The sequence below is a fragment of the Phocoena phocoena genome, chromosome 3 (genome assembly GCF_963924675.1).
Source record: "Phocoena phocoena chromosome 3, mPhoPho1.1, whole genome shotgun sequence".
Taxonomy (NCBI): Eukaryota; Metazoa; Chordata; class Mammalia; order Artiodactyla; family Phocoenidae; genus Phocoena; species Phocoena phocoena.
Genome location: NC_089221.1, coordinates 170,606,581 through 170,633,112, shown reverse-complemented (window position 1 = coordinate 170,633,112; position 26,532 = coordinate 170,606,581). Strand labels below are relative to the sequence as shown.

At 43.7% G+C, this 26,532-nt stretch overlaps 1 protein-coding gene across 1 annotated transcript in view; it reads right to left on the bottom strand.

Moving 5' to 3' along the window:
- LOC136120448 (zinc finger protein 77-like) overlaps positions 1 to 26,013 on the bottom strand; it is a 31,968-nt gene extending 5,955 nt beyond the window's left edge. Inside the window, exons 1-3 of the mRNA XM_065873858.1 lie at positions 25,879 to 26,013; positions 19,904 to 20,051; positions 16,800 to 16,886 (exon numbers count right to left, since the gene is read on the bottom strand). Coding sequence (XP_065729930.1) covers positions 16,800 to 16,886; positions 19,904 to 20,051; positions 25,879 to 26,013 — 370 coding nt within the window. The remainder of the gene's footprint in view (positions 1 to 16,799; positions 16,887 to 19,903; positions 20,052 to 25,878) is intronic.
- Between the last annotated feature and the right edge of the window lie 519 nt (positions 26,014 to 26,532).

Genomic DNA, 26,532 nt, shown 5'->3' with positions numbered 1-26,532 from the left:
CCAAACCAGCTCTACAACAAATGCTAAGAGAACTTCTCTTAAGTGGGAAACACAAGAGAAGAAAAGGACCTACAAAACAAACCCAAAATAATTAAGAAAATGGTAATAGGAACATACATATAGATAAGTACCTTAAATGTGAATAGATTAAATGCTCCAACCAAAAGACACAGATTGGCTGAACAGATACAAAAACAACACCCATATATATGTTGCCTATAAGAAACACACTTCAGAACTAGGGACACATACAGACTGAAAGTGAGGGGGCGGAAAAAGATATTCCATGCAAATGGAAATCAAAAGAAAGCTGGAGTAGCAATACTCATAGCAAATAATATAGACTTTAAAATAAAGACTGTTACAAGAGACAAGGAGGGACACTACATAATGATCAAGGGATCAATCCAAGAAGAAGATATAATAATTATAAACATATATGCAGCCAACATAGGAGCACCTCAATACATAAGGCAAATGCTAACATCTATAAAAGAGGAAATCGACAGTAACACAAAATTAGGGGGGGACATTAACACCTCACTTACACCAATAGACAAATCATCCAGACAGAAAATTAATAAGGAAACACAAGCTTTAAATGACACAACAGACCAGATTTAATTGATATCATAGGACATTCCAACTGAAAAACAGCAGATTACACTTTCTTCTCAAGTGCACATGGAATATTCTCCAGGATAGATCACATCTTGGGTCACAAATCATGCCTTGGTAAATTTAATAAAACTGAAGTCGTCATCAAGCATCTTTTCCAACAACAAAGCTATGAGATTAGAAATAAATTACAGGAAAAAAACCGTAAAAAACACAAACACATGGAAGCTAAAACAATACGCTACTAAATAACCAAGAGATCACTGAAGAAATCAAAGAGGAAGTCAAAAAATAGGTAGAGACAAATGACAATGAAAAAATGATGATCCAAAACCTATGGGATGCAGCAAAAGCAATTCTAAGAAGGAAATTTACAGCAATTACAATCCTACCTCAAGGAACAAGAAAAAATCTCAAATAAACAATCTAACCTTACACCTAAAGTAACTAGAGAAAGAACAAACAAAACGCAAAGTTAGTGGAAGGAAAGAAATCCTAAAGATAAGAACAGAAATAAATGAAATAGAAACAAAGAAAACAATAGCAAAGATCAATAAAACTAAAAGCTGGTTCTTTGAGAAGATAAACAAAATTGATAAACCTTTAGCCAGACTCATGAAGAAAAAGAGGGAGAGGATTCATATCAATAAAATTAGAAATGAGAAAGAAGTTACAACAGACACCACAGAAACACAAAGCATCATAATAGACTACTACAAGCAAGTCTATGACAATAAAATGGACAACCTGGAAGAAATGGACAAATTCTTAGAAAGAGGGGCTTCCCTAGTGGTGCAGTGGTTGAGAATCTGCCTGCCAATGCAGGGGGACACGGGTTTGAGCCCTGGTCCGGGAAGATCCCACATGCCGCAGAGCATCTAAGCCCGTGCGCCACAACTACTGAGCCCGCATGCCGCAACTACTGAAGCCCGTGGCCTAGAGCCCTGCTCCACGAGAGAAGCCACCACAATGAGAAGCCCGCGCACCGCAATGAAGAGTAGCCCCTGCTTGCCGCAACTAGAGAAAGGCCACATGCAGCAACGAAGCCCCAACACAGCCAAAAAAAAAAATTCTTAGAAAGATACAACCTTCCAAGACTGAACCAAGAAGAAATAGAAAATATGACAGACAAATCACAAGTAATGAAATTGAAACTGTGATTAAATATCTTCCAACAAACAAAAGTCCAGGACCAGATGGCTTCACAGGTGAATTCTATCAAAACATTTAGAGAGGAGCTAACACCCATCGTTCTCAAAACTCTTCCAAAAAAACTGCAGAGGAAGGAAACACTCCCAAATTCATTCTACAAGGCCGCCATCACCCTGATACCAAAACCAGACAGAGATACTACACAAAAAAGAAAATTACAGGACCAACATCACTGATGAATACACATGCAAAAATCCTCAAGAAAATACTAGCAAACAGAGTCCAACAACACATTAAAAGGATCATACATCATGATCAAGTGGGATTTTATCCCAGAGATGCAAGTATTCTTCAATATATGCAAATCAATCAATGTGATACACTATATTAACAAATTGAAGAATAAAATCCATATGATCATCTCAATAGATGCAGAAAAAGCTTATGACAGAATTCAACACCCACTTACGATAAAAACTCTCCAGAAAATGTGAATATAGGGGGAAACTACCTCAACATAATAAAGGCCATATATGACAAACCCACAGCAAACATCATCCTCAATGGTGAAAAACTGAAAGCATTTCCTCTAAGATCAGGAACAAGACAAGGTTGCCCACTCTCGCCACTATTATTCAACATAGTTTTGGAAGTCCTAGCCATGGCAATCAGAGAACCAAAAGGAATAAAAGGAATTCAAATTGGAAAAGAAGAAGTACAACTGTCACTGTTCACAGATCACATGATACTATACATAGAAAATCCTAAAGATGCCACCAGAAAAACTACTAGAGCTAATCAGTGAATTTGGTAAAGTTGTAGGATACAAAATTAATGCACAGAAATCTCTTGCTTTCCTATACACTAACAATGAAAGATCGGAAAGAAAAATTAAGGAAACAATCCCCATTCACCCCTGCAGCAAAAAAAGAAAAAATAACTAGAAATAAACCTACCTAAGAAGGTAAAAGACCTGTACTCAGAAAACTATAAAACACTGATGAAAGAAATCAAGATGACACAAACAGATGGAGAGATATACCATGTTCTTGGATTGGGAGAATCAGTACTGTGAAAATGACTATACTACTCAAAGCAATCTACAGATTCAATGCAATCCCTATCAAATTACCAATGGCATTTTTTACAGAACTAGAACAAAAAAATCTTAAGATTTTGTACGGAGACACAAAAGACCCCAAATAGCCAAAGCAAACTTGAAGGAGAAAAACAGAGCTGGAGGAATCAGCCTCCCTGACTTCAGACTATACTACAAAGCTACAGTAATCAAAACAATATGGTATTGGCACCAAAACAGAAATACAGATCAATGGAACAGGATAGAAAGCTCAGAGATAAACCCATGCACATATGGTCACCTTATCTTTGATAAAGGAGGCAAGAATATACAATGGAGAAAAGACAGCCTCTTCAATAAGTGGTGCTGGCAAAACTGAACAGCTACATGTAAAAGAATGAAATTAGAACACTCCCTAACGCCAAACTCAAAAATAAACTTAAAATGGGATTAGAGACCTAAATATAAGGCCAGACACTATAAAACTCTTAGAGGAAAACATAGAACACTCTATGACATAAATCACAGCAAGATCCTTTTTGACCCACCTCCTAGAGAAATGGAAATAAAAATAAACAAATGGGACCTAATTAAACTTCAAAGCTTTTGCACAGTAAAGGAAATCATAAACAAGATGAAAAGACAACCCTTAGAATGGGAGAAAATATTTGCAAATGAAGCAACTGACAAAGGATTAATCTCCAAAATATACAAGCAGCTCATGCAGCTCAATATCAGAAAAACAAACAAACCAATCCAAAAATGGGCAAAAGACCTAAATAGACATTTCTCCAAAGAAGATATACAGATGGCCAACAAACACATGAAAGGATGCTCAACATCACTAATCATTAGAGAAATGCAAATCAAGACTACAATGAGGTATCACCTCACACCAGTTAGAATGGACATTATCAGAAAATCTACAAACAACAAATGCTGGGGAGAGTGTGGAGAAAATGGAACCTTCTTGCACTGTTGGTGGGAATGTAAATTGATACAGCCATTATGGAGAACAGTATGGAGGTTCCTTAAAAAACTGAAAAAAGAATTACCATATGACCCAGCAATCCCACTACTGGGCATATACATGCACTCCAGTGTTCACTGCAGCACTATTTACAATAGCCAGGTCATGGAAGCAACCTAAATACCCACTGACAGATGAATGAATACAGAAGATATGGTACATATATATATACAGTGGAATATTATTCAGCCATAAAAAGGAACGAAATTGAGTCATTTGTGGAGACGTGGATGGACCTAGAGACTGTCAGAGTGAAGTAAGTCAGAAAAAGAAAAGCAAATAGCATATATTAACACATATATGTCGAATCTAGAAAAATGGTACAGATGAACCCGTTTGCAAGGCAGAAATAGAGAAACAAATAGAGAACAAACGTATGGACACCAAGGGGGGAAGTGTTGGGCAGGGGGTGATGATGAGATGAACTGGGATTGAAATATATACACTGATTTGTATAAAATAGATAACTAATAAGAACCTGCTGTATAAAAAATAAAATTAAAAAAATTAACAAATGAACAAAAAAGAATGACTCACATTCTGGTGAGATTTTTACATTTTTTTTTAAATGAAGAAATATCAGTTAGAAAGAAAAAATCATTAAAAAAAGAAAAGACACAAAGTGGCTGAATGGATACAAAACCAAGACCCATATATATGCTGCCCATAGGGACTCACTTCAGATCTAAAGATACACAGATTAAAAGTGAGGAGATGGAAAAAGGGATTCCAAACAAATGGAAACAGAAAGAAAGCTGGAATAGCAATACTTAGACAAAACAAACTTTAAAACAAAGATTGTAACAAGAGACAAAGAAGGACATTATTTAATGAAAAAAGTATCGATCCAACAAGAAGATATAACACTTGTAAATATATATGCACCCAACATAGGAGCACCTAAATATATGATGCAAATATTAACAAACATAAACAATGAAACTGACAGTAACACAATAGCAGGGGACTTTAACACCCCACATACATCAATGGACAGATCATCCAGACAGAAAATCAGTACTGAAACACTGGCTTTAAACAACACATTAGGTCAGATGGACTTTAAATTACACACACACACACACACACACACACACACACACACACACACTAGAGTTTTTATATCTAAAACATTCCATCCAAGAGCAGCAGAATACACATTCTTTTCAAGTATACATGGTACATTCTCCAGGATGCATCACATGCTAGACCACGAGTCTCAATACATTTAAGAAGAATGAAATCATATCAAGCATCTTTCCCAACCACAACAGTATGAGAAATATATTCTTATATATATATACATATAAGAAAAGAACAGCAAAAACCCCACAAAAATGTGGAGGGTAAACAACATGCTATTAAACAACTAATGGTTTATTGAAAAAATCAAAGAGGAAATAAAAAGATACCTGGAGATAAATGAAAATAGAAACACAATGTTTCAAAAATCTATGGGATGCAGCAAAAGCAGTTCTAAGAGAGAAGTTCACGGTGACACATCCTACCTCAGGAAACAAGAAAAACCTCAAATAAACAATCTAACCTTACACCTAAAGAAACCAGAAAAAGAATAACAACCAAAATCCAAAGTTAGTAAAAGGAAAGATATAATAAAGATCAGGGCAGAAATAAATGAAATAGAAACTAAAGAAAAACAAGGAAAAAGATCAATGAAATGAAGAGCTGCTTCTTTTAAAAGATAAACAAAATTGATAAACCTTTGGCCCACTCATCAAGAAAAAAAAAAGAGAGCCCAAATAAATAAAATCAGAAAAGAAAGAGGAAAAATTATAACCAAAACTACAGAAATACTAAGGATCATAAGAGATTACGCCAAACAATTACACACTAATAAAAAAATGGATAAATTCCTAGATGTGCAATCTTTCAAGACTGAATCAGAAAGAAATATAAGAGGGACTTCCCTGGTAGTCCAGTGACTAAGAGTCCTTGATCCCAGTGCAAGGGGCCTGGATTCAATCCCTGGTCAGGGAAATAGATTCCACATGCTGCAACTAAAGACCCTGCATGCCGCAACTAAAAGATCCCACATGCTGCAACTAAAGATCCCACATGCCACAACAAAGATCCTGCATGCTGCAACTAAGACCTGGGGCAGCCAAATAAATATTTTTTAAAAAAAAGAAAAGAAAAAGAAACATAAGACATGAGTGGACCAGTTACTAGTAATGAAATTGAATCAGTAATTTAAAAAAAAAACAAAAAACAAAAAAAACCCTCTTAACAAATGAAAGTCCAGCACCAGGTACCTTCACAGATGAATTCTATCAAACAATTAAAGAAGATTTAATCCCTATCTTTTTCAAACTATACCAACAAATTGAAGAGGAATGCTTCCCAGATCGTTATATGAGGCCAGCATCACCCTAATACCAAAATCAGAAAGATACTACACACAAAAAGAAAACTACATGCCAATATCACTAATGAACATAGACACAAAAATCCTCAACAAAACACTAGGAAACCAAAATCAACAATACGTTAAAAGGATCATTCACTATGATCAAGTGGGGTTTATCCCAAAGATGCAAGGATAGTTCCACATCTGCAAATCAGTCAACGTGATAGAACTCATTAACAAATTGAAGATTAAAAATCATATGATCACTTCAGTAGATTCAGAAAAAGCTTTTGACAAAATTCAACATCTGTGTATGATGAAAACTCTCAACAAAGTGGGTATAGAGGGAACATACCTCAACACAATAAAGGTATATATGACAAACCTAGAGCCAATATCATATTCAATGGTGAAAAGCTGAAAACATTTCCTTGAAGATCAGGAACAAGACAAGGATGCCCACTCTCGCCACTTTTAATCAACACAGTATTGGAAGTCATAGCCCCAGCAATCAGACAATAAAAATAAATAAAAGGAATCCAAATTGGAAAGAAAGAAATAAAACTGTCACTGTTTGCAGATGACATGATACTATACGAAAATATCCTAAAGATGCCACACGCACAAAAAAAACTGTTAGATTAAATGAATTCAGTAAAGTTGCAGGATATAAAATGAGTATACAGAAATCTGTTCAGTATCTAAACACTAACAACAAACTATCAAAAAGAGAAATTAAGAATAATTCCACTTACAACTGCATCAAAAAATAAAATACCTGGGAATAAATCTGAGGAGGTAAAAGAACAGTACATAGAAAACTATAAAACACTGATGAAACTGAAGATGACACAACGAAATGGAAAGATTTATTGTTCTCATTGATTAGAAGAATAAATATTGTTAAAATGACCATACTACTGAAAGCAATCTACAGAGTCAAGGCAATCCCTATTAAAATACAAATGGCATTTCCCACAGAACTAGAATGAACACTTCCAAATTTTGTATGGGAACACAAAAAACCTCAAATAGCCAAAACAATTTTCAGAATGAAGCTGGAGGTATCATATTCTCTGATTTCAAACTATACAACAAAGCTACAGGAATGAAAACAGTATGGCAGTGGCACAAAAACAGACACATACATCAATGGAACAGAATAGAAAGCCCAGAAATTAACACACACTTTTTTTGTCAATTAATATATGACAAAGGAGGCAAGAACATACAACGGGGACGGGGGGGAAGATAGCCTCTTTAATAAGTAGAAAACTGGACAGCTACATGCAAAAAAAACCAAAAAAACAAAACCAGACTACTTTCTCACACCATACACAAAAGCAAACTCAAAATGGATTAAAGTCTTAAATATAAGACCTGAAGTCATAAAGCTTCTAGAAGAAAACATAGGCTTGATGCTCTTGGACAGGTCTTAGCAATATTTTTTGGATATGTCTCCTCAGGCAAGGGAAACAAAAGCAAAAATAAACAAATGGGACTACATCAAACTAAAAAGCTTTTGCACAGTGAAGGAAACCACCAATAAAATGAAAAGGCAACCTACTGACTGGGAAAATGACATATCATTTGCAAATGATATGTCTAGTAAGGAATTGATATCTAAAACATATAAAGAACTCACGCAACTCAGACAAAAACAAACAACTCAATTGAAAAATAAGCAGAGGACCTTAACAGCCATTTTTCCAAAGAAGACACACAGAAGGCCCAAAGGCACATGAAAAGGTGCTCAACATCACTAATCATCAGAGAAATGCTCATCAAAACCACAAAGAGATATCACCTCACACCTGTCAGAATGGCTATTATCAAAAAGAAAACAAGTGGGGCTTCCCTGGTGGCACAGTGGTTGAGAGTCCGCCTGCCGATGCAGGGGACACAGGTTCGTGCCCCGGTCCGGGAAGATCCCACATGCTGCGGAGTGGCTAGGCCCGTGGGCCACGGCTGCTAACTCTGTGCGTCTGGAGCCTGTGCTCCGCAACGGGAGAGGCCACAACAGTGAGAGGCCTGCATACCGCAAAAGAAAACAGGTAACAAATGTTGGTGAAGATGTGGAGAAAAGGGAACCCTTGTGCACTATTGGTGGGCATGCAACTTCATGTAGCTGCTATGGAAAACAGTATGGAGTTTCCTCAAAAAATTAAAAATGTATTCTATAGTACAGGGAACTCTACTCAATACTCTGTAATGGCCTCTACGGGAAAAGAACTTTTTTAAAAAGTGGACATATGTATATTTATAACTGATTCATTTTCTGTATACCTGAAACTAACACAACATTGCAAATCAACTATACTCCAATTAAAAAACATTTTTTTAATTAAAAATAGAACTACCTCACAATCCAGCAATTCCACTTCTGGGTATTTTTCCAAAGAAAACAAAAGCACAAATTTGAAAAGATACAGGTACCTCTATGTTCATCGAAGCATTATTTAGAATAGCCAAGATATGGAAGCCACCTAAGTGTCCACTGATAGATGAATGGATATGGATATATATATATATATATATAATATAATATTACTCAGCCATAAAAAATAAAGACATCTTGCCATTTGTGACATAAACCATATGATTTCACTTATATGTGGAATCTAAAAAACAAAACAAATGCACAAAGATAACAAAACAGAGTCAGAGATGCACAGACAAATAGCAGTTGCCAGAGGGGAAGGGGTTGAGAGGATGACTGAAATAGTTGAGGAAGATTAAGAAGTAACAGCTTCCAGGCTTCCCTGGTGGCACAGTGGTTAAGAATCTGCCTGCGAATGCAGGGGACATGGGTTCGAGCCCTGGTCCGCGAAGATCCCACATGCCTCGGACCAACTAAGCCCATGCGCCACAACAACTGAGCCTGCACTCTAGAGCCCACGAGCCACAACTACTGAAGCCCGCGCACCTAGAGCCCATGCTCCGCAACAAGAGAAGCCACCGCAATGAGAAGCTTGCGCACCGCAACGAAGAGTAGCCCCCACTCACCACAACTAGAGAAAGCCCGCGCTACAACCAAGACACAATGCAGCCAAAAATAAATAAATAAATAAATTTAATTTTAAAAAGGTAACAACTTCCTTTATAAGTTATAAAATAAATAAGTCACTGGGATAAAATGTACAGTGTAGGGAATATAATCAATAATAATATCTTTGCATGGTGACAGTTGGTAACTAGACTTACAGTGGTGATCATTTTGTAATGTACAGAAATAGTGAATCACTATTTTGTGCACTGGAACTAACAGTGCTGTAGGTCAATTATACTTCAAGAAACAAAGAAACTCATAGAAAAAGAGATCAGATTTGTGGTTACCAGAGGCAAGGGGTTGGGGGAGTGGAAAGTGGATAAGGTGGTCAAAAGGTACAAACTTCCAGTTACAAGTTAAATAAGCACTAGGACGTAATGTACAACATGATTAATATAATTAACACTGTTGTATGTTATACATGAAAGCTAACAGAGTAAATCCTGAGAGTTCTCATCACAAGGGAAAAAAATTTTTAAAAAAAAAATTTTTTTTTTAATTAATTTATTTTTGGCTGTGTTGGGTCTTCGTTTCTGTGTGAGGGCTTTCTCTAGTTGCGGCGAGCGGGAGCCACTCTTCATCACGGTGCGTGGGCCTCTCACTATCGCGGCCTCTCTTGTTGCGGAGCACAGGCTCCAGACGCGCAGGCTCAGTAGTTGTGGCTCACGGGCCCAGTTGCTCCGCGGCATGTGGGATCTTCCCAGACCAGGGCTCGAACCCGTGTCCCCTACATTGGCAGGCAGATTCTCAACCACTGCGCCACCAGGGAAGCCCTCTTTTTTAAATTTTGATTGGAGTATAGTTGATTTACACTGTTGTGTTAGTTTCAGGTGTACAGAAAAGTGAATCGGTTATACATAAACATATATCCACTCTATTTTTTTAAGGTTCTTTTCCCATATAGGCCATTACAGAGGATTGAGTAGAGTTCCCTGTGCTATACAGTAGGCCCTTATTAGCTAATTTTATCTATAGTAGTGTGTATATGTCAACCCCAATCTCCCAATTTATCCCTCCCTCCCCTTACCTCCTGGTAACCATAAGTTTGTTTTCTACATCTGTAACTCTTTTTTTTAATAAGTTTATTTATTTTATTTATTTATTTTTGTCTGCATTGGGTCTTTGTTGCTGCGTGTGGGCTTCCTCTAGTTGTGGCAAGCGGGGGCTACTCTTCATCGTGGTGCACGGGTTTCTCACTGCAGTGGCTTCTCTCGTTGCGGAGCACAGGCTCTAGGCGTGTGGGCTTCAGTAATTGTGGCATGTGGGCTCAGTAGTTGTGGCTCATGGGTTCTAGAGCGCAGGCTCAGTAGTTGTGGCCCACAGGCTTAGTTGCTCCATGGCATGTGGGATCTTCCCGGACCAGGGCCCGAACCCGTGTCCCCTGCATTGGCAGGTGGATTCTTAACCACTGTGCCAACCAGGGAAGTCCCTGGTCTCCTTTCAATACAACAGAGTGAAAATGGTGATCCCAAAGCTACCTTAATAATAGAGGCTTCCTGAATAGAAACATGGCCCCAGACTCCTCCACGTGCCAGCTTAAAGCAGAGCAGGTCAGCCAGGCTCATTTAGGAACTGCCACCACCTAGGTATTGTCTGTATCTGCCAAGGACAATTCCTAGAGAAGAGTCCGCCCATTACGTTGCACCATCCATAAGCCTTATCATCCTTGTTGAAACTCCTATTACAGCTGCATCAAGTAAGCAAAAAGAACCACTTTCAAAAGCCTAGAATCGAGAGCTGGCAGATACACGGAGTCAGCAAGGAGAACCTCCCCGGGGACGGGCTGGGTTGATGATGTGGTGAAACCTCGTAGAGGGAAAAGTAGTTTTTCCTTCTTCTGTGCTGGGGAAAAAAATCAGTTTTCCCTACTGTGTGTTTCTTCCCTGTGTGTCTCTTTACCTTCACAGAGAACACTTCACTTCAGACACTTCTGGTCTCCAATGTGTGGTGGTTTCTCCCCACACCAGGCAATTCTCTGTGACTCCAACTGGGTTTCCCATGCTTTCACTCAGTTCTGATACACTCTACCTGGAGAGATCCCACAGGTTAAGGGCTCAGTCCCTCAAGACTAACCTCAATGCCCAAACGCACACACACTTGAGACACCAGTCTCAAGACCAGGCTGTCACCTGTGCTTTTTCTGACCTACCAGCTATAGATCACAGGTTCCCATGACCCCTTCTCCTGGTGTTCCATTAATTTGCCAGAGTGGCTCACAAAACTCAGGGAAGCGCTTACCCACGTTCACCAGTTTAATAAAGGATGCGATAAAGGATACATACAAACATCCTGATGAAGGGACAAGTAGGGTGAGGAATGTGGGAAGCAGCACGGAGCTTCCATGCCCTCTCTGGGCATCACCCTCCCCACACCTACCCCTGGTCACCAACCCAAAAGCTCTCTGAACTCCAAACAACTGGGATTTTGTGGAGGTTTCATCACAGAGGCAGGAATGGTCATTAAGTCCATTTTCAGCCCTTCTTCCTTAAGAGAATGGGGGGTGGGTCTGAGAGTTCCAAGCTTCTTATTATGACTTGTCTTTCCAGTGACCTGACCTCATCCAGGAGGCATCCATGAGCCCAGAGTCACCTCATTAGAACAAAAGGCACTTCTATGACCCAGGAGGTTAGAGGGGTGTCAGGAGCCAGGGGCAGAGACCAACATATATCTTCTATAATCGTAAGTCTTTAAACACAACTGGCCCTAAATGTGATGATTTGCCCTCAGACTTGAAAGCAAGGAAAGAGCGTCCTTTCAAAAGGAAACGGGGGATTTTCCCTGGTGGTCCAGTGGTAAAGAATCCACCTTACAATGCAGGGGACGCAGGTTCAATCTCTGGCCAGGGAACTAAGATTCCACGTGCCACGGGGCAACTAAGCCCACGCGCCACAACTACTGAGCCTGCACTCTAGAGCACACGAGCCACAACTACTAAGCTCATGCGCCTCAACTAGAGCCCACGTGCCACAAACTACAGAGCCCATGCGCCCTAGAGCCTGTGCGTCACAACTAGAGAGGAGCCCGAGCACCACAACGAAGAGCCCGAGAGCCACAACAAAAGATCCCACATGCCGCAACTAAGACCTGACGCAGCCAAAAATAAATAAAGTAAGAAAGTAATAAATAAATCTTTAAAAGAAAAAAGGAAACTGGGTTCAAAATGCTTCATGAGGGACTTCCCTGGTGGCGCAGTACTTAAGAATCTGCCTGCCAAAGCAGGGGACATGGGTTCGAACCCTGGTCTGGGAAGATCCCACATGCTGCAGAGCGGCTAAGCCCGTGGGCCACAACTACTGAGCCTGCTCTCTAGAGCCCGCGAGTCACAACTGCTGAGCCCGTGTGCCACAACTCCTGAAGCCCGCGCACCTAGAGCCCACGCTCTGCAACAAGAGAAGCCACCGCAATGGTCCGGGAAGATCCCACGTGCCACGGAGCAACTAAGCCCATGTGCCACAACTACTGAGCCTACTCTCTAGAGCCCGTGAGCCACAACTACTGAAGCCCACGTGCCTAGAGCCCATGCTCCGCAACAAGAGAAGCCACTGCAGTGAGAAGCCCGTGCACCACAATGAAGAGTAGCTCCCGCTCGCCGCAACTAGAGAAAGACCGTGCGCAGCAACGAAGACCCAATGCAGCCATAAATAAATAAACAAACAAACAAACAAATAAATAAATGTTGCAAGCTGACAGTTCATGAAAGATGTAGTTCTAGTACACTATTTTCACACACCTGCCTTAATAACAGGTGAACATGGGCTTCCCTGGTGGCGCAGTGGTTGAGAGTCCGCCTGCCAATGCAGGGGACGCGGGTTCGTTCGTGCCCCGGTCCGGGAAGATCCCACGTGCCACGGAGCGGCTAGGCCCGTGAGCCATGGCCGCTGAGCCTGCGCGTCCAGAGCCTGTGCTCCGCAAGGGGAGAGGCCACAACAGTGAGAGGCCCGCGTACCGCAAAAAACAACAACAACAAAAACAAAAAAAACAGGTGAACAGGTCACTCTTCTATGTACTTTATGGAGCCTGTTGAGCTTTGAAAATGGTCAAATACGGGAAATAATAAATAATCAGTATTAAGTTAAATGATCTTATTCTAGTGGATGTGATTTTTGTTTTTTAAGGCGTATGAAGTGATTTTCAAACTCTCATCCCAATGCAGCAAAATACCAATGAACAATTCTTCCCCAGGAGGATCCATGTTAATGGAATCTCATCGTCAATCAAGTCTTCATCTCATCTATCTCCTTATCACTGAAGCATAAATTTCTTGAGAGCAACTGAAATACCAGTCTTGGAACTTTTTTACATAATCTTCTTTTCCTTCCTTCCTACTGTTCAACGGGGAACTGCTCCTCTTTACTAAACAGATATCTGTGTACACCACTGGGTTGCTCTGGGTCAAGATGTGCTTCATCACGAAAGCTTTCAGAGTGTGTGGAATGGGAGAATATAAAAAACAAATCTTCCCAATGCATTTGAGCAGAAGTGCTGGTTCCGATTTAAAGCCTGTCTCTTAACCTGCATATACCAGGATGGGAGCAAAAGATGCCTTAATATGTCACATGTCATGTGCTGGAGACAATGAGGTTGGTAAATGCCTGTTTATCTTCTGTTCTGTGTTTTTATTATTATTTTTTCTTTTAATTAATTAATTTTGGCTGCACTGCGTGGCATGTGGGATCTTAGTTCCCCGACCAGGGACTGAACCCGCATCCCCAGCATTGGAAGCGTGGAGTGTTAACTGCTGGACCACCAAGGAAATCTGTGTTCTGTGTTTTTTTTTTTTTTTTTTTTTTTTTTTTTTTTTTTTTGTGGTACGCGGGCCTCTCACTGTTGTGGCTTCTCCCGTTGCGGAGCACAGGCTCCGGACGCACAGGCTCAGCGGCCATGGCTCACGGGCCCAGCCGCTCCGCGGCATGTGGGACCTTCCCGGATCGGGGCACGAACCCATGTCCCTTGCATCGGCAGGCGGACTCTCAACCACTGCGCCACCAGGGAAGCCCTCTTTTTTTTTTTTTTTTTTTTTTTTTTTTTTTTTTTGTGTTCTGTGTTTTTAGTTGTTTAATAACTGAGGTCTTCTAAATGGTTTGTCATAAAACCACATTCCAAGTTTTGTTTCTTTTCAGAGAATCTTTTCAAGTATTCAAATGTATTTATCACCCTGATCTCTAAATAATAATAGACACAGAAATCTCTCTAATGCTGACCTGTAGTACATGCTTGATTTTAAAAAACTGTTAATAGGGGACACTAATAGAGTAAGTTTCACCAGGAAAAAAAATATTGTAATAGAAGAAAACATTTACCTTTATTCATTGCTCAAATGTTTGTGTATGTCACGCCCCAAAAGAATACGAAAATAATCACAGAATGAGATTTTTAGTAAGTTTCCAGTATACAAACTCATAAAAATAAATCTTGGTGTATTCTGAATCACTAGAAACAAGCAATTGAAAAGTAAAAATTTTCGGGACTTCCATGGCAGTCCAGTGGTTAAGACTCCATGCTTCCAATGCAGGGGGTGAGGGTTTGACCCCTGGTTGGGGAACTATGATCCCACATGTTGCACGGTACAGCCAAAAAAAAAAAAAAAAAGTAAAAAATTTAAATATTAGATCTTTAAAACTAATTGCTACAAAACTAATTTTCTTTAAGTCCTAAATTATGTCTAACTAAGGATATAAGCTGATTTGTGGATAAAGTCCAAAATGTTATCAAACGACCCCACAGTAAAATGAAATAAATGGAGAGATGGGCACATTCTCAGTAAGGGGACTTGATGTCACCATGACGTCAGCTTCTCCCAAACAGGTCAAGGGTTTAAGAAAATTCCACTGGATATTCAATTCCACTGAAGGTTTGCTTTGGGTTTTGGTCTGGGGTTTTTTCTGTTTTGTGTGAACTTAATAAAAACTACTTTTAAAAACTGAAATGGAAGACAAACTTCTAAAATAGCCAAGACTTTCTACAGAACAAGGTGGTGGGATTTTCCCTAACAGACACTGAAACTTCTTAAGCTGCAGTGATTAGGACAGGATGGTGTTAACAGAGGGATGGACAGATACACCAATGGAAAAAAACCACAACACATTGAAACAGACCCACATGTTTTCAGCACGTGGATCTACGCCAGAGCACTTGATGCTGGGCAGGGGCCAGATGATGACACTTTGACGGGGCAGTGACCACTGGATATCTACAGGGGAATAAGAAATCTTTTTCCTTATAAGTGCATGTACAATAACCAATTCACTGTGGGCTTAACTATGAGAGACGAAAGTAGAACACACTGAGAAGTTACAGGAAAATGCATTATGATTCGACAATCAGGGGAGTTTTCTTATAGAGGAAAAATAGAGTAAGCTACAAAGGAAGATGGCGAATGTCAAGTCTATTAAAGTTAAGACGTGTCCATCAAATAGAATAGAGAGAACTGATGAACCACAATCTGATAGAACATATTTGCCATACCGAGAAATGAAAAAGGTTGAATGTCCAGAGTATGTAAAGAAAGTATAATAAATCAGTAAATATACAAATGAATTACAGGTGAGAAAATGACTGAAAACTATTTCACAGAAGACGAACACCACTTATAAGAAGTGCTCAACCCCAATGGTTAACAGTAGAAACCAATATACAATCACAAGGAGATCCCACTTCGCATATTATGATGGACAAAATTAAGCTGGATACTCCTGAGCCAGGCTGGAACCTGGGAAGCTTTGCTGCAGTGCCTGCAACTGGACAACCATCTCCTCCAGCAACAAGATACAAAGAGACTATAAGGGACTAAAAAAACTGCACGGCAGGCTTGGGGCAAATTAGGAACAAGAAGATACAAAAAGACCAAAAAATCCAACTGCCATTTCTGAGGAGTCCGGAGCAAAAGCAGGGTATTGCCCATGCACCTGGCACACAGCACCACCAAGGGGGTGGGCACACCACGCAAGCCACCCCTCCGGCACAGCTGCTGGACTAGAGTACCCCCCACCCAATATAAGAGAACGCAGCTCATCCTCACCCCCTCCTCAGAGAGTGAGCAAGGAAACCTGTTGCTTGTTTTCGCTCCCTCCTGCTGCCGCAGGAGCGCCAAGAAAGCCTTGATTGGAATTTCTTGTCTGGCCTCTTATCAACTTCTGTTGATTCAAGTCCAAGAACCCTGGTCAGTAATACTCCAAGTGCTGGAAATGGCGTAGAATCAGCACTAGACTCCAGCCATCCATCCACACTTCCTAGTATTTTGAAAATATCCATAATCTACAATCCTTCATTTTTTCTTCCACATGTACAAAATTTATATTGCATTGGCATTTGGAGACAAAAATCAAGGAGTATAAATAATAGCACTGCTGATAAATCAAAACTAACCATGAGACAACCCAAGCCCCACAGAACTGGATGGAGGATACCACCTGGTGACTCCCTTCCTCTGAAACCAGCACATGTGAAACAGACTGGGGCCAAGAACCATGTAGAAGCATTCTACAGTGTGCCAGTGTGCCAGTACTGGTGCGGTACGGGTCATATTCACTTATTGCAGATTCAGCGGAAGCAAAATCAAAACGCTGCTTGGTGATGAGGGACAGGTGTAAAGCTGCAAAGAATACCAAAAAGACCAGCATGATCGGCATTCTGGGGACCGCTCACTGGGAAGCGCTACCAACTGACCAAGGGAATAAATATCTACACCTTCAAGTAACGGAACAAAAGTCTTCAGTACTCACGCTGAGTCACAGGGCAGAACACTGTATTGAGGAGGACACAAAGGGGAAGCGCAGCCAAGTGTGAGCCGCTCAGATCAGCGGCCTGCTGCCCACGGTGCACAAGGAAACCCCAAGTCAGAAGGTCAAAGCCATCCGAGCTGGATGGGTACCCCCAGGGCAGAGGGAAGGACTGAGCTCCACCTAAGTGTAGGAATGCTCCGTCCTCTGGGTCTCAATTCTCACCCAGGAGGAAACGCTCAAGTTGAAGTTCTGACCCAGAGAAACTCTCTAATTCATCGACCCTCTCAGCAGCAGCTGAGCCCAAGGAGCCTTCCTCACGTCTGACCTTCACAGACTCACTCAGGGTGCACACATCACACTCAATCCACCAACTCCTTGGATGAGGCCAAAAGCAAAGGTCAGGAAACAGCTGAGGACAACAAAACCTCGGCTGACAAACCACCCCCAGCCCTTCTGCAGGTGGATCCCCTACCCCATGCTCATGCCATAAACACCTCCTTCTGTGGTGGTTCTACAGTCTGGAGGCCACATGTGTGGGGAGGGGTGGCAGCAAGGGCCCAGAGCACCTTCCTTCACCTCCCTCATAGGCTCAGCTTGTCCCCGCCCCAGGTGATGCATCTACTTCAAGCACTGTGGGTCATTTACAGGAGACAAAGACCCCAGCAGTGTGTAAATGAGAACCTGCAGGATCACTGCTTCCTCCTGTGTTCATGGATAATGTAGGAGAGGGAAATTTTAGGGCACTTTTATGGTTTGAGCTACTGGTTACTGCTCATCCCTTTCAGAAGACAGGCATCAGTTCACTAATATCCTCATGATGACGAGCTGTAACTCATCTAATCAGAAGTGAGCAAGTCTCAGTAGCACTGGTCACATTTCACAGAATTTCCATTCATCTCTGTTGACCAGCTAATAACAGGAAGTAGACAAGAATCAGACAGTGTCAGAACTCTGCACCCTGCATGGAAGAGTCACTATGATTCCTATGAATCTTTTTAATCAGTATGTCCACCCATTTCACACGAAGGGGTGGGACTGCCTGCATTTCCTGAAATTCTAATGGAAGAGAAAACATTTTCTGTACTGAGACACTTCTCCCCAGAGGCATCTCTGGTTAAGGCCCAAAGGCCCAGAATAATACAAGTCAGCAGGAAAGGGCAAAGACCTGAGACGCTTACTACCCTCACTAAGGAGAAGAAACCAGGCAGAAAGAATGCGGAATTTTACACTTGCTGAAACCGGAAGCTGGATCAGGGGAAGCTATTAGTGCTGAGCTGGACCCAGAGGAGGCAGCTCACAGGTGTCAGGGGACAATGCTGAACCCTCCCTGAGCCCTGTGCTCCTGGAAACTTCGATGGGAGGTGAAAGGACCCCCCCACCCTTTGCTCTTCTGGAAAACGGCAGGCTGCAAGAAACCACCCCCGTGCCCCACCTGACTCAGATAAGACTCACACGGAGGCCCCCTGTTTATCCAGAATGAGGCCAGACGCAGTCCCCTCAAAGTCCCATCTCCACCTCATCAGCGGAACTGTTCCCCCCACTGGCCAAGCAGAACAAATGCTTGTTGGCCAAAGTTTGGTTCAGCTCCTCTCCTTCCCCCTGACCTGGCCTCACCGCAGCCAGCCGACAGACCCCTAAGGACAGGCTGGCCTCAGGGATCTGCTATCCGAGCATCACACCTGGTCCCTCCTGGTGGTGTTTAAGCCTCTGTGTAAGAGAAACTCTTTGCCCAACTCTTGAGACGCTTGCAGATCTTGGGGTCAGATATCCCCCTTCCTGCAGAGCCCCCTGTGCCTCGTGCAGCAGACCCTTCTCCCCTGCAGGAAATCACTGGAATGAAAGTCTGCCTTTAGGAAGTTTGGAATTTTATTTGACACTGGCTTGACCCAGTGTTCACAATTACCCATTTCTTACCCAAACTTTACTTAGGCTCCTGTCTACCCACAGGCCCCTGACCTTGAGTCACCACTCCCTCCCCCCGCCCCCCACTGAGAAGCACTGAGCTGCAGAGCAAACCCTCCCCCCCGGCCCCCCTCCCCGACCCCGGCCTGAGAATGCGCTGACCACAGGGACGCCCCATTCTGTCAAACAGCCTTGCTCTCACCCTCCTCACCCATAGCCCTTTTCTATTTAGTCTGAGACCCTGGAACATTTGTGGTATCCGAGCCCTGTCCCTATTCCAAATCTTTGGAATATTAAAAACAAGACCACAGCCCCAAACGGAATCAGTTATGCTAAGTCCCAAATCACCAAACAGAGACTTAATTACAGTTTCAGCCTCTCCCAGAAACGGAATCTGAAACCAGTCAGTCAAGAATTACCTGGTCAGCACAGTGAAGTGATCTGCCTGACAGACCCCTGCTCTCCGTAGAGTAACCTGGTCACAGACAATCCACTTTTTGCTACTTTCTTTGTCCCGCTCCCTCTGCCTATGGAAGACTTTCATTCCGTACAGCTCCTGGCAGCGCCCTTATAGATATGCTGGATGGGAAGCTGCCAGATTCATGAATTGTTGCATACAGACGTAAGAGCTTCAAAAGGTACTCAGTTGAATTTTGTTTTTTAACGGGAATAAAGTCTCTCCTTACCCAATAAGGGTTTGACTTTATCTGTCAGGTCACGGCGCGTTCCCTCACCCCCGCCCCTGACCACTGCCCGGGTCACCTGGTCCTCCCTGGGACCCCCAAGGGACGCACACTCAGGTCGGGACTCCCCCGCCCCCCACGAGAGGACGGGAAAGACAGGACGCCGGGACCCCACCCCGCGGCCGAGGGGGAGACTCGGGTCGGAATCCAGGGGAGCGGGCGCGGAAGACCCAGGCCTGCCTCAGCTCCCAGGCGGTCCTAATCAGCCCCTTCCGGTCTCTGGCCCCGGCCCGCGCACTCACCATCTCCGTCCAGGTCCTGGGTGTCCAGGGCGTCCTCCCGCGGCCCTGCAATCTGGGCCGGTGACAGCCACAGACACTGGACACCTGGGTCCGCGCCCCGCAGGTGCGCAAGCGCGCCGAGATGCACCGAGAGCGACGCCTGCGCGGGCTGGGAAGGCGGGGAGGGCTGGGAGGGCTGGGAGGGCTGAGAGGGCACCCACCCCGGACCCTGATTGGACGGAGCTCCGGGCTTCCGCCCTCTGATTGGGCGCTGCTCCAAGCACTCCCCCTCCCCGGGGCTTATGAGTGTACGCTACTCCGTGACCCGCCCCCGGCGCCCGTTAGAAAAGGACTCCAGAACCGGCCCCCGCAATCCTTGATTGGATTGTTCTCCGGGAACGGGCGCTCTGACTGGACGGTACTCCTGGCACTCACCCTATTGAGGGATCTGAATGTATAGTGCGCGGACAAGCTTCTGGGTTCTGATTGGACAGTTGTTCAGACCCTCCCCGTCCCTCCGCCCAGTTTCACGGGCTCCACCCTAGCGCTTCTGATTATTTCCCGGGCCCCGCCCCCGTCTCCCTTGATTGGACAGTGTTATAGTCCCTAAGGCCTCAGTGATAAGCTGGGACGTTGGTCAGGTCCCTAAGCCGGGCAGAAGTGCGGTTTTCGAGCCCGGGGCCGTGGGCTCGCAGCAGAACTTGTTCCCGGGCAGACGGACCCGGACCGGGACGTCCTGACTCAGTTTCCCCGCGGAGAGACCCCTGTCCAGAGTCGGGACTGGACAAGATGGGCCGGGAGAGGCTGGTGACCTCCAGGGTCAATTGTCGACCCGGGATCAAAGGTCACCATGTGTCTGTGCCCTTTCTTTAAGAACAAAGAAACGTTCGCCTGTAAGGCAAGATCCGGCCGGGTTTGACGTGTGACCCTTGACACCTACCGCCCTCCTGACCCGTCCGCATATCTGGGCTTGACCAAGTTCTCTGTGTCCCATTTCTTACCCCACAGCATCAGGCTCCCTCCCCACAGGAGGGGGGGTATCGTTGGGTCGCCCCCACGTCTGAGCAACCCTGAGGTTCAGAGCAAGTCCTTGGTCAGCTTCTCCAGAGAATAGGCCACCCAGGGAGCCCTGTCCAGTCCAGCCACACTGACCCGCAGTCCACGCACCGCCCTCACTCGCCCAATTTTCCTCCTCCCTTCCTCACACAGACGAGAAAAGCCCTTTTCTTTGTGGCTGGACAGGCTGACACATCGCTGAGATCCGAGCCTCAGCCCTGTTGCAACAATCTTTGTGAATAAAGTTTCTCTTTAAGTATAGTTTTTTTTTTTTTTTTTTGATGATACGCGGGCCTCTCACTGCTGTGGCCTCTCCCATTGCGGAGCACAGGCTCCGGACGTGCAGGCTCAGCGGCCATGGCTCACGGGCTCAGCCGCTCCGCGGCATGTGGGATCTTCCCGGACTGGGGCACGAACCTGTGTCCCCTGCACTGGCGGGTGGACTCTCAACCACTGCGCCACCAGGGAAGCCCTAAGTATAGTTTTTTATTAGACATACTTTTATTTTTTCGGCCGCACCATGGGGCATGTGGGATATTACTTCCCCTACCAGGGATCGAACCCGTGTCACCTGCAGTGGAAGCATGGAGCCCTAACCACTGGACCGCCAGAGAAATCCCATAAACATTCTTTTAAAATGATGAATCCTGCAGCTTCCTGAGAGCTTGGTTCTAGGGCCATGTTGCCCAGGGTGATATGGCACTGGGATATCCTTTCCCAGTGGATACCCATTTGGGTTGACGTGCATCCAATTTTTGTGGCTCTATGGTAGAGCCATAGTGGCTGAGCCACTTGCAGAATTCAATGGCAATTGTGGGTCTGGGAGCTTGACTTGCAAATACCTTTCAAATCAAGGGGCACAGCTAGCAAGGGTGATGGCAGCCTCTCTGAATCTGCCATCATTGGACTTAACTGGCACAATTAAAGCCTCCGTTATGGGTGGCTGAATCTAGAAGCTCCCAACAGTCCAAGGTGTTGCCCAGAAGGATGATGAGATGTTTCTGCTGCCAATAGGTTTTAAATCATATGACCAGATTTGGGTGTATGTGGTTCATAAGGTATCAGGTTGTTTGCCAATTAAAATACATATGGTTGTATTTTGAGGTTGGAACTCCAGCACTAGCCTGCATGGACTTTAGTCAATAATAATGTATCAGTGATAAAATAAACAAGGTCCTACTGTCTAGCACAGGGAACTGTATTCAACATCCTGTGATGAACCGTAATGGAAAAGAATATGAAAAAGAATGTGTGTGTGTGTGTGTGTGTGTGTGTATATATACATATAACTGAATCACTTTGTTGTACAGCAGAAATTAACACATTGTAAATCAACTATACTTCAATAAAATTAAAAACCTTAAAAAAAAAGATTGTGATATTCCAAACTCAACCTCCATAGTTTTATAACAACCATTCAAATGAAAGAAAAGGTAGTTAAAAAAACAGGCCCTGCATCTCTCAGTATATTGATGGCAATACTAATTTCTGAAATTCCTCCATGAGTGAGGTGTTGCTTCAGGCTTACTATCTTAAGGAACAGTTCTAGAAGCATCTCTTTGACCTTTCCCCAACAATATGCCTCAAGGAAACCACAATGGTAATTTTAGTGGTTAGTAAGTGTATCTATTTCTACAATCCATCCTGGGCCTGAGGAAGTAATCTATTTTCGTTATTTTTATAGGGCATTTTGTAATTTATGATTTTGTAAGTTTCTGTGCACAGGCTTTGCACATTTTTCTTGGACTTCAACATTTTGCTTCTGATTTATAAGCGCCTTTAAAACTATTAATTAGGGTTTCTCTGGTGGCGCAGTGGTTAAGAGTCCACCTGCCAATGCAGGGGACACGGGTTCAAGCCCTGGCCCAGGAGGATCCTACATGCCACGGAGCAACTAAGCAGGTGCACCACGACTATTGAGCCTGCGCTGTAGAGCCCGCCAGCCACAACTGCTGAGGCCCGTGTGCCTAGAGCCCGTGGTCCGCAACAAAAGCCACCGCAATGAGAGGCCCGTGCACCGCAAGAAGAGTGGCCCACGCTCGCCCCAAATGCAGAGAGCCCCCTGCGCAGCAACGAAGACCCAATGCAGCCAAAAAAAAAAAGATTATTAATGATATTCCATTTTTTGCTATGACAGCATTGAAAACATTTCCAAGTTATTGTATCTTTCATCTTATCATTTATGATGTTTTTACTTTTTTATTTTTTCAAATCTTGTCATCATTCTATTTATAGTTTTTCTTTGGATGTCGTGACTTTCACTCCCTAAGTATACAGAAATACTTACTGATGTTTTCTTTTAGTTTGTTTTTTTTTTAAGCTGCATTGGGTCTTCGTTGCGGCACGTGGGACCTTCCTTGTGGCATATGGGATCTTTCATTGCAGCGCCCAGACTCTTTGTTGCAGCATGGGCTTCTCTCTAGTTGTGGCACATGGGCTCCAGAGCATGCAAGCTCAGTACTTGTGGCACACAAGCTCTCTGGTTACGGCTCACGGGCTTTAGAGCACAAAGGCTTAGATGTCCTGCGGCATGTGGGATCTTAGTTCCCCAACCAGGGACAGAACCCGTGCCCCTGCAGAGGAAGCGTGGAGTCTTAACCACTGGACTGCCAGAGAAGTCCCTCTTTTTTTAAGTTTAAATCTTTATCTCATTTGGAATTTATGTGGATGTAGTAGAAAGAGGGCTGAGATTGAATCATCTCTTGCCATAAATCATCATATACAGTATTTTATTATATTCTTTTGTCTGTTTATAGACTCTCAAGGGCGTATATGTTCATTCCAAGATTTCTCAACAATGGCACTATTGTTATTTTGAGTCAGATAATTCCTTGTTTCTGAGGGCCATTTCAATTATTTGTACTCATTTGTTATTTTAACTGGTGATCTGATCAGAAGTTCTTCCTCATTCTTCATATATATTTGCCTACCTACTCCTTGCACTACTTTCAGAAATTCTTTCATAATTATCTTATTATGAGGCATAAAGTACTTCTTGATGCAAATTTGGTTGGAAATTTCTCTAAATTTTATGGCTAGGTTTAGAGAGACCTGCATCTTTGAACTGAGGAGTCTTCAATCCAACAATGTTATTTATATATCCATGAAGGTGACACCTTTGTCACTTCATCAGGAAACATTTTTAAATGTTCTTATATGGATCCTGCACATGGCATTAAGCCTATCTTGCAATATCTAATATATAGTTTCCCAGAAAATGCAATTTTAGTCCAATAATGTATTTTATTATGTAAATAATATATATTTAATCAGTAACTAGTAAATTGCCAATAGTTCTAACAGTTATATAGTTGTTTCATCTTTAGTTTCTCAAGAAAGCAATGCTATCACCTCCAATCACAATATTTATTCCTATCCTTTATAGGGCTCATTGTCTATTCTGACATGACCTTATTACAGATTAAAGCAATGATAAATAATTGAGGTGAAAGTAGACGTATTTGTTTTGCTTGGTTGTTCCTTTCATTCGGAAGTCCTACTGATATCAGTTCCTCTTCACTTCCTGCTCTCAAACACCTTCAGTGAGTCGCCGCCTGGCCCGTCAGTCATTGCCTAAAATCGCTCAGAGAAAATTTAGTAATAATAATAATAATGGCAGTGTCTCTAGCAGCTAAGATTGTGAAATAAGGCCACAGACTCCTTTCCAATAGTGCTGAAATTACGTCGGGGAGACAGACAATAAGCACCAAATAAACTCACAGAAAATGGGGAGTATAAATGCAAGAGAGACTCCTATTAGAGCAATTAACAAAAGGAGAGATGATGCTTCCGGGGAGACTCCTCAAAAGGTCACGTGAGAGACAGACCTTTACACTGAGAACAAGGAGTAGAACACGAGATGTCCGACTGTGGGGAGAGAGAGGAGGGGATGTTTTCTTACAGGGAAAATGTCACTGATTTTTTAATTGATGGATTAGATCTGCAGAATGGAGAGAGGGTGGTGTTGGACCCCTGCAGACCTATGGCAACAGAAGCTGGGGGAGTAGGGGTGCCTCCGCACAGATTTTAAACAAAATAACGGAGGGAAGGGAATTCCCTGTCAGTCCAGTGGTTAGGACAGGGCGCTTCCACTGCAGGGGGCATGGGTTCCATTCCTGGTCCGGGAACTAATATCCTTCAAGCCGCGCGGCGAAACAAAGGAAAAATAATAGAGAAAATAACGGAGGGAAGGACAAAGAATATAAATGGGAACATTGACAAGAAAAATCCTGATCATACGCTAAAATGATAGAAATGAAATCTTATAGAAGCAAACCAGAATCAGATCTAAGTGCATTAAAAAAAAAAAGAAATCAGATTTCGAGACCAAAGTGGAAAAAATACGGTTTCCCAGAAAACTCAGACACAGTGATATTAATTTTCAGTATAGGTGCTGATATACTAGAGGTCGTGGTCCCTAAAGCCCCAAGTCCACCCCTGACCCTGGAAGTCACCAGTCTCCCGCGTCCTGTCCAGTCCCGCCTCCAAACACGGGGTGCTCCGCGTGGAAACTGGGTCAGGACATCCAAGACCAGAAAGGAGGACGAAGAGGGGCCGTCGAACTGCGGGCTTACGCCAAGTCCGACCTGCCTGGAGCGAGTTCTGCTCGGAGGCCACATCCCGGGCAGGCAGTTCCGCGTCCAGGGTAGAAGACCGGACAAAGACAGGGCAGAAGCTGAGAATCCACGTTTCCGCCCGGCTTTTCCACGTGATCCCTGCCCCCGCCCATCTCCCAGGCAGGGTCGGTGCAGACACTCAAATTGCCCAATCAGGGGCACCGGGGCCTGTAGCACTATCCTCAGAGGCTCCAAAAGTGGTGCCCGAAGCGCTGTGCAATCAGGGTGCGTGCCTCGGAAAACTACCCAATCAGAGTCTCCATGGGGAGGGATTACCTGGAGAACCGTCCAATCAGAGTGCAGGGAATCCCAATTCTATCCAACCAGGGCGCGGGGCCCGGAACACCGTCCAATCAGGGCCTGGGGGCGGGCACGCTCCCAGTCCATGTAGGGGGCCGTTCTCGGCCGGCAGTGGTGCTGGTGGGCTACCCCGCGCAGCCCGAGGTTAATCTTCCCCATCGCTCTCACCTGCCCAGGTCGCGGGAAGGACTTCCGGCAGAGTCCGGAGCGGGGCGGAGATGGTGAGTGCGCTGACCGGGTCGGAGACTGCGAGGGGCTGGTTCGAACCGTTAGGAACCAGCTGGAAGCTGACGCGGGCCGGGGTTCTCCACGCCCCTCCCCCAGGGTCCCGGCCAGAGTCCCCGCCCTTGGTCGCGGGGTGGGGGGTCCCCCTGTATCACCTGCTTTTTCTTTAGTGACTCACCAAGCTTCCTAAACTATAAGGCTTTAAACGAGGGGATCTTTTAATTTCTCATTCGTTTATCGCAACCACAGGGGGGAGGGTATATAGCACTTATTAGACATTCAAGGTATTTTTCATTAAATGGATGGATTCTGGTGCCCATGGGATTGAGTTTCTCGCATGTAGAAAACTAGGATTAGAGTCAGCATTTCAAGTACAAAGAATGAGTTGCAATTACATTGAACCTGTAGATGAATTCGAGGGTGGATCTACACCTTTTACGGTATTGAACTTTG